The sequence below is a fragment of the Hyperolius riggenbachi genome, chromosome 5 (genome assembly GCF_040937935.1).
Source record: "Hyperolius riggenbachi isolate aHypRig1 chromosome 5, aHypRig1.pri, whole genome shotgun sequence".
Taxonomy (NCBI): domain Eukaryota; kingdom Metazoa; phylum Chordata; class Amphibia; order Anura; family Hyperoliidae; genus Hyperolius; species Hyperolius riggenbachi.
The window spans coordinates 397,981,979-397,995,033 of NC_090650.1; the positions used below are offsets into that span (position 1 = coordinate 397,981,979).

Sequence of the window (13,055 nt, forward strand, 5' to 3'; positions counted from 1 at the left end):
CCTGTCAGATCTATCAGATTTTCACTGCCTACTATAAGTGAAATTGAAAAGTAATTTATAATGCATTGTACTCTTGGAGAAGTGTACATCTTATAAGTACTGTATGTGTACACATGTGTTTAAAATGTTACAATTTTTCATTGATAGTCCTTTAACATAGTGGATCTTGTTAAAGGGATACTGTAGGGGGGTTGGGGGAAAATGAGCTGAACTTACCCGGGGCTTCTAATGGTCCCCCGCAGACCTCCTGTGTTGGCGCAGCCGCTCACTGATGCTCCGCCCCGCCTCCGGTTCACTTCTGGAATTTCAGACTTTAAAGTCTGAAAACCACTGTGCCTGCGTTGCCGTGTCCTCGATCCCGCTGATGTCATCAAGAGCGCACAGCGCAGGCCCAGTATGGTCTGTGTCTGCGCAGTACACTCCTGGTGACATCAGAGGAAGCGAGGACACGGCAACGCAGGCGCAGTGGTATTCTGACTTTAAAGTCAGAAATTCCAGAAGTGAACCGGAGGCGGGGCGGAGCATCAGTGAGTGGCTGCGCCAACACAGGATGTCTGCGGGGGACCATTAGAAGTCCCGGGTAAGTTCAGCTCATTTTCCCCCGACCCCCCTACAGTATCCCTTTAAGTTCTTCATTCCAAAGACGTATATACAGCATCTTGCAAAAGTGACCATACCTCTCAAATTTTTGTAAATATTTGTAGTAAGTACATTGAGGTTAGCCCGGGCACTGTCTGTCTCCATTCTGCCAGATATAGTATAAACACAATTGCAGCGTATATACAAAAATAGCAAACCCTGTATCATTTGCGGTGCTCGGATGGGTGCGGGTCGGGTGACCAGGGGGTGGATGGACGGCACGACAGCCATTTCGCGCTATTCCAGCGCTTGCTCACATGTTATGTTCAGGGTCCAGCCTAGGCAATTCTCACATGGGGACATTTTTTTTTTGTAGGATGCATCCAAGGAGATTAAAAAACTCCCAGTCCCCTCCGATGCAGATGCCGACCTCGCCAGGTCGGCTTGCGGTACAGCTTCTTCTGCGCTCTAGTATGCGGCTCACATGGCTGACGTCATCCGGACTGTACTGTGGTAGTTCTGCTCCTGTGCAGTACAGTCCGGATGACGTCAGAGCGACCATGTGAGCTGCACGCTGCAGCGCAGAAGCAGCTGACCCGGAAGCCGACCTGGCGAGGTCGGCATCTGCTCCGGAGGAGACCAGGAGCCACCGGAGCTGCAGCGAGGGCACAGGACGGCTGCCAGAGGCTGGAGGAAGCCCCAGTAAGTGGATTTTTGTTTTTTAATGTCCTTGGACGTATCCTTTAAGATTCTCAGAGAGTTCTCTGACATGAAGTGCTGTGCAGCAGTGCTTCAGGGGTCCTTACTCACAAAAGACTTGGTGGGGAAGCTTGAGGATCTGCTGCCCTATGAATTTCTCCAAAAGGAACTACCAGGTTTACTTTGTCCTCCCTGGCGGTATGATTCCGTCCTGATTTTAGGGTCTAAAAGCAGTACAATTTTTTATGTGCTTTTAGACCCTAAAAGCAAGAAAAAACTCATACCCCCAGAGAGCCTGCAGCTGTCCCTGCACTTACTCACCTTCCTGGGATCCAGCGCAGTTTTCCCTCCAACCTCTGGGTGGCGCTGTAACCCTATAGTGAGATCGCCGGCTGTCGTCATGACGACAGGTGGTGATCTCACCAGGGGGATGTACAGCCTCCGAAGAGAGGAAAGAGAATGGATCCCGGGGAAGGGGAGTTTAAACGCCCACATGACTCAGGGTTGCAGCTAAGGAGGTTATGGCGAAAAATTGTAAAATGTAAAATATGTGCAAACATAGACAAATAAAAAGTACATTTTTCCCAGAGTAAAATGAGCCATAAATTACTTTTTTCCTATGTTGCTGTCACTTACAGTAGGTAGTATAGTAGAAATCTGTTAGAAGCGGCAGGTTTTGGACTAGTCCATCTCTTCATGGGGGATTCTCAGGGATTTATTTATTTTCAAAAGCACTTAGTGAATGGCAGTAGCTCTGTTCAACTGCCAAAAATCTGTGTAGCAAGTAGGGAATCTGGCCAGCATCATTGTTTAAATCCTTTTTAGGGAATATCTTTATAAAGAATAAAAGCCTTGCTGAGAATCCCCTCTGAAGAGATGGACTAGTCCCAAACCTGTCACTTCTGTCAGATTTCTACTACCTACTGTAAGTGACAGCAACATAGGAGAAAAGTAATTTATGGCTCATTTTACTTTGGAAAAAAACATACTTCTTATTTGTCTATGTTTGCACATATGTTAAATTTTACAATTTTGCGCCATAGTGCCCCTTTAAGCCTCAGTGGTTACTATATGGAGAGCTGCCTAGGCAGAGCTCTCATGCAGTCTATTCAAAGTTGCTGATAAGAACTAATTAAAAAAATGAAAAGACAGGTTGAGCTGCATAAACAAGCAAACAGAGGTGTGGTCAATAATATGCGGTGCAACACACAACATATTTGGTGGGAAAACTTTTCAGTGTTTATTTAGTGAAACCTTCCTGATCGCCCAATACTTTACAACAGTTTTCTATTGCTCTTTAATATGTGCCCCTCAATTCTAACCCATCCACCAAGTGTAAAAGGACTCACTGTAGACAGAGTATGAGACCGCCGGTGACTGCTAACTGCTTGGAGGATTGCAGGCAGCAACAGAAATGCTATCAGTCATGCAGTCATTAGGTAGAAAAAACAGTGGTAAAGAAGATGCAGGATTATGCAAATTTTGCATGCAAATGTATGTATCTTAAAAATAGACAAATCAAATTCTACCTTAGCGGGATTCGATTGGTCCATTTTTAAAGGAATAAGAGGTATATGGAGGCTGCCATATTTCCTTTTAATCAATACCAGTTGCCTGGCAGCCCTGCTGGTCTATTTCTCTGCAGTAGTATCTGAATAACACCAGAAACAAGCATGCAGCTAGTCTTGTCAGATCTGACTTTAAAGTCTGAAACACCTGATCTGCGACATGCTTGTTCAGGGGCTATGGTTAATAGTATTAGAGGCAGAGGATCAGCAGGGCTGCCAGGCAACTGGTATTGCTTAAAAGGAAATACACCTGGCAGCCTCCAAATACCTCTCTCTTCAGTTCCCCTTTAAAATGTACCTGAATGGGAAAAAAGGGGCCAAATGGGTACTTACCCCCTACCCCCGATCCAGCAATGGGGTCCCCTGAAATCTCATCAAAAAGGTTATTCTGAAGTGGTGTGCGCTCCGTCTGTGAATGAGCCCAGCCACACTCCTTAGCACAGAGCCTCTTGGCTTTTTCCACCAATCCCGAGCAACTTCAAGCTAATGCGCAAGGCATCCTGCGCAGTGCAGCCATGCTCGTTTATGGGCGAGGGCACGGGCGCAAACTTTCTCAAAATCCTGGCACGGGATCAGTGGTCTCTAGGAGGACATGGGACGCCTCTGGATCTCAAAGGGTTGCTTTAAGCTACATACATTATTACACAAAACTTGCATAATTCTGCATCAACTCGGACTTATTTGCAACTCACTGATCATCCCTACACACCAGTAAGTACTTGTGGAACCATATGAAAGCGTTATGACTACTACACTAATATATACTTCAACCTCTTCCGAACGCAGGGGATTGAAATCTATTCCCCGTTTTGTGCCTGTTAACATGGTCACTAATGATCTAATCTTCACATCCAATTTTATCAAATCTATATAATATAAGGGTAAAATATATTGAATGGATATTTTAGGCAGTCCCTTGTATTACATAGAAATGGTAAGACTGAATGAAAACGATTGTATGATCAGTGGTCACCATTATCCCTGATAGGGCATAGGGCAGAGTTCATTGTCTCCTATCCCTGTGAATACCAATAATCAGTTCAAAAATAGGAGAGGACGAATCTGGTCCTTAAGAGCCAGAACCATCTGATGCTAAAAGGGTTATATAACAGCATGCTCTAGTTACCTGAGATGGATGTAAATACGGTTCCGGAGAGGCCAGGTTTGTCTGAACGGACACGCTTTTTTCCAGAAGTATCTGAGGAAAGCCAAGTTTATCAAAGTTGCTTCTCTTCCAGTGTTTGATATCCTGCTGCGCCAGTGCCTCGTCCTCGCTGAAAGCCCTGACCACAGGGCCTGGCATAGGCAGAGGCACGGCACCATCGCTCTCGTAGCCAGAGCCATCCTTCTGGGAGTCCCAGCTGCTCCTCTGCTTCATATGGAAATGTGCCTGCTGGGCTTCCCAGGCAAGCCGAGCCTGGGCCATAAACGTTTCAGGAGAACCACGGTGCATGTCACCTTCTGATGATCGACTTTCTGTCCGACTCATTAGCGGTCTATTTGGCATGGATGAAGGTCGTTCCTCCACCATACCCTGCTCGTTAATTTGATCCCTCTCTGTGGCAGCATCGGCTGGGGTTGGGTTAGGTTCCAAGGACAGGGAAGGCTTCCTACTTTTTCTTTTCCTTGTATTCGGGGAGTAGCCAGTCGACGACATGGTATCCTGCTGACTGGACCAAGACATGGAGTCTTCTGAATGAAACTGCTGCTGCTGTTGATTTTGTCTTAACTCAGAATTCTCCAAACCGCCGTAATCTCCAGATTTCACCTCCAGACGATTGTCCCTCATGTAAGGATTGTGTTGCAAAGAGTAAGATCCGCCAATGGTGTTGGGTGTATATTTATGCCTGATACCAGTCTTCATTTTTGGACTAGAACCAGATTGTTCTACATAAACTAACTGCCGTACATACTCTTTGCCCGCAGGGCTGTAGTCCAAGCTCATGAATCGGTCAGAACACTTCTGTTTGGTCAGAACAAGCTGTTGGTAGGGAGAGTTAGAGACCTGTTTAGGTGACTGCAGGTAAGTATGTGGCTTACGTACGGGTGACTTTTGAGGGGACATGGCCCTGTAATTTCCACTGCTGTCAAACTGCATCTCCATGGGGGGTTCATCATATATCGGAGCTTGATACTCCATAGGAGGTTCCTCATATAGCGGGGGCTCATACGCATAGCGCGGGGAAGAGGGCTGAGACTCATTCGAGTGCTTTCTATGTTGAGATTGTAGAGTGCAGAAGGACTCCCCTCGTCCGAGGAGGGGAGAGCAAGAGCCAACGTGTTCTGCTCTTTTTAGGTACGGTGAGGCTTTTCTTTCAGGGAAGAAGACAGAGTTGTCGGTATCAACAGAAAAAGTCTGCATGATGGGCGAGGGTTGCCCACCTGACGGCCGGCGGGAGCGTGTACCCTGGGCATTGTCGGTAGAGTATCCATTCCCCTGGTGCATCAGAAAGCTTGGCTCTCGGTCGGTCACTTTAATCAACATTCGTTCTTTGGTGCCTGTGTTCCATCGCAGAGATGATGTCCTGCACAAAGACATAAAGTGTTACAAGTCTGAATACAATGAGAAATAAAGTGACAATTTCAAATCGACCAGAAATATCACATATCTGGCCTTGTATAAAAGAGAAGCAATCACAACAGGCAATCATTATAATGTTAATTTCCACTCTTAAAAAGAACCTGAGGTTGGGTTCTGACAATGCAATCCACATACAGAGGCTGGGTCTGCCTATACAGACCAGGTTCTGTTGCTATTTCAATCCCCCCCAAGCCCCCCCCCCCTCGCGCTCTGCAATCCCCCATAAATCACAGCCGCGCTATGTGGGCTGTGTTTATCTCTGTACTTTCAATCTGCCGCTCCCCCCGCCTCCTGCGTAGCTCCAGTCCCCGCCCGCATCGCTTCCCTCCCCACTGATTGGAGGGAAGGGACGCGGGCGGGACCGGAGCTATGCAGGAGGCAGAGAGAGCACGCAGAGTGACAGTACAGATGTAAACACAGCCCGCACAACGCTTCTGTGATTTATGGGGGATTGCAGAGCGCAGGGGGAACTTAGGGGGGATTGAAATAGCAACAGAGGCTGAGCAGTAGGCTCCCCACTCTGGGAATAAAATTGAGATAAGGTCGATGTATAGCTGTAAAAGTGAATTTGTGGTGTATGCCCTAAAGTGCCCCTGTGGGATGATGTACGTGGGTGAAACCACCAGACCTGTTAACCACCCTGGCGTTCTGATTAAATCGCCAGGGTGGCTGCGGGAGGGTTTTTTTTTTTAAATAAAAAAAAAACTATTTCATGCAGCCAACTGAAAGTTGGCTGCATGAAAGCCCACTAGAGGGCGCTCCGGAGGCGATCTTCCGATCGCCTCCGGCGCCCAGAATAAACAAGGAAGGCCGCAATGAGCGGCCTTCCTTGTTTTGCTTATATCGTCGCCATAGCGACGAGCGGAGTGACGTCATCGACGTCAGCCGACGTCCTGACGTCAGCCGCCTCCGATCCAGCCCTTAGCGCTGGCCGGAACTTTTTGTTCCGGCTGCGCAGGGCTCAGGCGGCTAGGGGGGCCCTCTTTCGCCGCTGCTCGCGGCGAATCGCCGCAGAGCGGCGGCGATCAGGCAGCACACGCGGCTGGCAAAGTGCCGGCTGCGTGTGCTGCACTTTATTTGATAAAAATCGGCCCAGCAGGGCCTGAGCGGCAGCCTCCGGCGGTGATGGACGAGCTGAGCTCGTCCAGACCGCTCAGGAGGTTAAACTAAGGATACAGGAACATAGGGGTTATATTCAGGGTTTTAAACCAGGGGTGAAGGCTTGCGATACTCCAGTGGCCAGACATTTTTTTGATCGTGGACATGGGGTGTCGCAACTTCGCTGGTTGGTGTTGGATCATGTTCCACCTCTCCATAGAGGAGGAGATAGAGAAAAGATCTTATTACAAAAGGAGGCAAGGTGGATGCGCAGATTAGATACAATCTCCCCTAAGGGGATGAATGAAATGTTTAGCCTTAAATGTTTCCTATAAGGAATAGAACTGATGTATATGCTATTTTCTCCCCCTTTCCCCCAGATCCTGATGGGTGATTGTTCCATCGGACACTCTGGGGATATCGGATGGAGGGTGGTAAGAAAAGGAAAATGAGATCAATGGACACTGTTTATTATAATGTGGTTGCATTTATTATTGAGGTAGTTACCTATGGAATTTAGTGTACGTGATATGTAGTCAGGTTCAATGGGTAGACATTTTTGTAGTGCCCTGTATTTCCCTGAAAGGGGATTTGTAAATTGGATTGTCACTTAAGAGTTAATGATCAGTTGAGCTGGTCAGCTGACTAAATGAAGAGGTGGGGTTATGAAGGGTGTGGTTATTGGGGATCTATTTAAACACTGTGAACCATTTGAAGTATGTACACCTGATGAAGGGGATGTCCCCGAAACATGTCGTGTAACTGCTAATGATTCTATAAACGCAAGTTTGAAAGCCAATTGAGTGCCTTCTCCTTACTGATGAAAAGAGGCTGGGCAGTATAGGCAGACCCAGCCTCTGTACTTGGATTGCATTGTCAGAACCCCGCCTCGGGTTCTCTTTAAAGAGGTCCCCGTAAGATTTAGGATACTAGTTTTTACATTAATTATCTTGGTTTGAGCATCAGAAGCTCTTCTTATATCTATGCCAATTATAACTATACATTGGTAAGTAATCCCACCTTCCCAGTGATGTTTAGTCTAGGCTATGATGTTGTTTTGCCCCAGTGCACTCTGGAAGATCAACTGATGTTCCTGCTCACTTCACAGAGAGGGGGGGGGGGCATCCAGCAATGATTCACCTTGCCAGCAGTAAAGAGGCCAGCATCACTAATAAGTTAAAGAATGTAAATTAGCATGAGGTAAGATTTTAAAATGGGCCGTCAATAAGGGGGAGGGGTGGGTAAACATGGGAAGAATACCAGCAGGCAGCAGTCGCCTGGTATAGATGTATAAACGTCTGGAAAATGAGTACATGTAAACATTAGGGAATAAAAGAGGTCCTAGAGTTTCCTTTAGGTAGGAAGAAGTGGGTGAACTATCCTCATACACAAGCTAGATAAAACTTGTTGGAAAGAAAATGATCCACTTACAGTTGTCAAATAGCTGTCCACTAGAAAACAGCCCAAAAATTTGGAAATATAAGATCAATGAAAGTTCTCTGGCACAATGAATTATCTACCCTGGCAAATCAGTTCTGATGAATACCCTTCATGTGAGACCATGTGTACAAGTATCGTTGGATCACGAATGAACATTGGCGCACGTATGAATATGCGGCTTTTCTGCCGTTTAAATAAGCATCCTCATATGCTAATGCTTGCATGCATCACTTTTGCTACTAAAATCAATGCAAATCACACAGTTTCCAGATCTCTGTTATTCACTGGTAATTCCTTGTATGCAGCAACTTTCGGTGAGCATGTGTAATAACCTTTTGTAATGAATTATGAAACAGTGCACAAAATTGGGAGGAGGTACCACAATGTAGTATGCAACAGGTAAACAAGGGTAATGAAGCAGTCTAACCTCAGGTAGCAGGTTTAAAGGACCTCTGTCACGAAAATCTTAAAATTTAAAATATACAGTATGTACACATACAATTAAGAAGTACGTTTCATCCAGAGTAAAATGAGCCATAAATTGCTACTCTCCTATGTTGCTGTCACTTACAGTAGGTAGTAGAAATCTGACAGAACCGACAGGTTTTGGACTAGCCCATCCCCTCATGGGGGGTTCACAGGGATTTCTTTACTTTCAAAATGCACTTAGTGAATGGCAGTTGCTCTGTCCAACTGCAAAAAAGTATACAGTGAGCAGTGAGGCTGGTCAGCATCTTTGTATAAATATTTTTCAGGGAACGTCTTTATAAAGAATAAAGGCCATGCTGAGAATCCCCTATGGCGGGATGGACTAGCCCAAAACCTGTCGGTAATGTCAGATTTCTACTACTTACTGTAAATGCCAGCAACATAGGAGAGAAGTAATTTATAGCTCATTTTACTCTGGAAGAAACGTACTTCTTATTTGTATGTGGTTTAAATTGTAAGCTTTTCACGACAGTTCCTCTTTAAAGATAATAATGTATTGGACACAGGAAAAGACTATGCGTTTAGGTCAACAGTACAGTGTCTACAACTGCACTCACGGACTGGGAGCGCCGATCTAGTGTAGGTAATACTACATGGGGGTGGGAAAATTGACCAGTGATTGGCCAATGAGTATAAGATGCAGAGGATCAGCAGGACTGCAAGGCAACTGGTATTGCTTAAAAGGAATTAAATATATCAGCCTCCATATAGCTCTCGCTTCAGGTGTGCTTTAATTATAAATAAATAACCTTTGCAGAATTCTCCCAAGCAGAAACCCCAGATAAAGAGGCTGGGATGGGGGGGGGGGGGGGGGGGGGGGGTTTGAGGTGGAGGATGAAGGATGTAGATTGCTGGAGAGAACTGACAAGTGAGAGACACGACAAGCCCAGCAGCAAGCTGCCAGGATTTCACAATGTGCATTTTGCACGCGGCTGCACAGATCGCACCAGCCTTTCCAGCAGGCCTGCTGCACTGAATAGAAAGATAATAAGACATGCCAGAAGCAAGGCTGGCGATGACAGAACTCTGACAATCTCCAATCAGGCAGAGCCTCCTGCACGCCTCTCTGGCTCACATTTCTCCGAATTCTTTCTAAACTGCTGAAATTCTAGATGAGCTGCCTTTAATTGGCTCCTCGGTGAGGCTGATTCTGGGCAGCCCCTGCAGGATAGCCGAGCACTTCAACCGCAGCAAATCCTGGCATCAGCGCTCATCCTCCAGGCATCGGGCAGGGCAAAGACTAAAGCACAGTGGCAGCTCTCAGTTAATTAGAAAAGCCTACAAGATCTGGAGGGGATGGCGAGCCTGCCTGCAAGATGTGCTCAGCATTATGAAATGAGATAATCTATGACTGCAGATGCTAGTTAAAGGCCAGATCCAGTCTGCGCTGGCGTGCTTAACCACTGCAGCACCAAACAAAGCTTTATCGACAATCGGGCTGTCAGTAACATTTTATGCTGCAGGATAATCCATCTTTTTGAGCTTCTGAATATATTTGTGACAGATACTGTATATACTCTTGTATAAGCCTAATTTTTAAGCATACAAAAATGTGCTTAAACGTTACCCCCTTGGCTTATATGCGAGTCGGTGGGCCAAAACAGATGGTGGAACAAGTTTTAATACTGGCAGAGGAGCGTAAGGATTGTGTACTAGTAACCCTGCTCTTACCAGCTGGCTCCTTGCTGTGTCTATTCCCACCGTCCCCTGCAACATGGTGTGCATAGTGCGCTGCTCAAGACTACCTGTGTCCCCTGCCTTGTGGAGCGGAGTGTGCAAGCAATGTGTCAGCGGTGCAATGATCGGGGATTCTTCCTGTGTGACAATCGCTGTGACTCATATCTATGACTAGTGGCTTCTTGAGACACAGCTGTATGATCCTGGGGCATATCTGGCTATGGGGAGCGGGGCTGACTTGTACTGTGGGAACATATGGCTACTGTGGTGGGGGATATATTGGGGAGGGGGCTTATACACAAGTCCCATTTTCATAGTTTCTGAGGAAAAAGTGGGTTCCTCGGCTTATACATGGGTCGGCTTATATGCGATTGTATACAGTATTTCAAATTAAAATCCCATTCTAACTACCTAAAGACTGCCTAACACCAATGGGAGTGATCAAGGCAGCAGCCCCAGGACCGCCTAACGTGGATAATGCTGATTGGCTGGCGGGGGGAGGAATAAAAAAATAATAAAAAAAAACAGGGAAATGTATAAAAATATATATATATATTGGGATAAAAAAAATAAACATTGGGGGTAGCGATCAGACCCCACCAACAGAGAGCTCTGTTGGTGGGGAGAAAAGGGGGAATTACTTGTGTGCTGTGGTCCAATTCCACCTATGCAAGTTATACGTTTTGTATTACACTACAAACATACAATGTGTGTTCCTAGTTGCACCCAATGTAAGTGATGGAAAATGGCAGCGGAAGCCGGTTATTATTCCCCGCGTGCGCCATGTGTCACGGCGTGACGAGCGACTAGAGCTGTCAGGTGGATATCAGGCAGGTGACACTTCTGGCAGTATGAAGACAAGCAGGCTGTATTGTGAGAGGAATAACATCATTATCTGGGCAAGCAGAGGGGAGAAGATGTGCAGCAAGGGAGGAATCCCAGGACTATTAAATATTTACAGGACAGCTACTCCTTCTCTGTGGATGTACACATATACTATACAGCTAACTAGATTGGAGAAGGGCAAGTCCATCGAGACCCAAGTCTAACAGAGTCCAGCCGTATAGATAGTGGATGCTGAGGAGGCAATATCATCTCCACCCCTCGCCAGCTACAGGAGTGCTTCAAAGTTGGTCAACCCTTTAAGATGTTCTGTATTTTTATATGAATGTGACCTTAAAGTGACACTGAAGCAAAAATAAACATATGATATAATGAATTGTATATGTAGTACGGTTAAAGAGGAACTCCAGTGAAAATAATGTAATAAAAAAGTGCTTAATTTTTACAATAATTATGTATAAATGATTTAGTCAGTGTTTGCCCATTGTAAAATATTTTAAATCCCCGATTTGCATTCTGACATTTATCACATGGTGACATTTTTACTGCTGGCAAGTGATGTAGCTGCTGCTTGCTGTTTTGGCAGTTGGAAACAGCGGTAAACAGCTATTTCCCACAATGCAACAGGGTTCACAGACAGGAAACTGCCAAGAGTACGTACTCAGAATTTCTTTGTGGGAGGGGTTTCACCACAATATCAGTCACACAGTGCCCCCTGATGGTCTGTTTGTGAAAAGGAAAAGATTTCTCATGTAAAAGGGGGTATCAGCTACTGATTGGGATAAAGTTAAATTCTTGGTCGGAGGTTCTCTTTAATGAATAGAAGATTAGCAGCAAAGAAAAAAAAGTCTCATTTTTATTTTCAGTTACATACCGGTAGATTTTTTTTTTTTTTTAACAATTCATCATTCTGTCATATTTGCATTTTACAAACGACGCACTGTATTTTAAACTATGAAACAGAGCAAAGTTAATGACCCTTTGAACTTTCCTGCAGTAAAACCTTAAACAAACAAAAAACAGCAGGAGACAGGTTGAGATAAGTGCTGCAGAAAACAGGACCATCTTCCACCCAAGTTGGGTCGGAGAGCTTAGAGAAGCTCTTTTGCATAGATAACAACTGAAGTTTCTGAATTTTTTCCTGTACTGGAAAACAATAGGGGACTCTTTTCTTTGCTACTAAGGTTTTATCTCTTAGTTGTACTACACATAAACAAGTGGCCAACTGCACAATCAGCCCAACAGTTGTGTGAGTTGAGCCGCCAGTGGATTGGGCAAACTGGCTGTTATCAGTCGCCTGTCTAGTCGTTTGTCACATTTTCACATGCCCAACTATCATTCAACAGACCAAGTTTGGACGATAGTTGGGCCAAAAAGTTGCACATGTGTACAAGCATTAAGGAAATCTGGATGGCTCTTGAATACAGCATTTGCATGGATGGCTGGTAACTTCGATGTAGTGTAACCATTTGTTTTTGCTTATGACAAGTTGGAACTCCAGTCAAAATAATGCAAGAAAAAAGTGCTTAATTTTATCAATAATTATTTATAAATGATTTAGTCAATGTTTGCCCATTGTACAATCTTTCCTCTCCCTGATTTACATTCTGACATTTATCACATGGTGACATTTTTGCTGCTGGCAGGTGATGTCAGTGGAAGGAGAGGCTGCTTGCTTTTTTTTGGCAGTTGGAAACAGCTGTAAACAGCTGTTATTTCCCACAATGCAACAAGGCTCCCACAGTGTGATTTCAGAACCATGGTCCTGACATCACACTGTGGGAGCGGTTTCACCACAATATCAGCTATACAGAGCCCCCTGGTGATCAGTTTGTGAAAAGGAAAAGATTTCTCATGGGAAAGGGAGTATCAGCTACTGATTGGGAGGAAGTTCAATTCTTGGTCACGGTTTCTCTTTAACCTTACTCCACATTTACTATAAATGCAGCCTTTCCTATTATGCTGCACTTCAATGATTTTGCGACTGTTCTAACGTTAACGAGAATGTTAATACTTGGCACCAGAATCAGAAAAAAAGACAAAATATTTCAAAAATAAGCAAAGCAGAACCAAATGTAGGT

The 13,055-nt window shown here is 45.2% G+C and overlaps 1 protein-coding gene across 2 annotated transcripts in view; it reads right to left on the bottom strand.

Moving 5' to 3' along the window:
• Positions 1 to 13,055, bottom strand: part of ARHGAP39 (Rho GTPase activating protein 39) — a 314,835-nt gene that overhangs the window by 128,618 nt on the left and 173,162 nt on the right. For both annotated transcript variants that reach the window (XM_068237894.1, XM_068237893.1), the window contains exon 3: positions 3,973 to 5,371. In XM_068237894.1, coding sequence (XP_068093995.1) covers positions 3,973 to 5,371 — 1,399 coding nt within the window. The remainder of the gene's footprint in view (positions 1 to 3,972; positions 5,372 to 13,055) is intronic.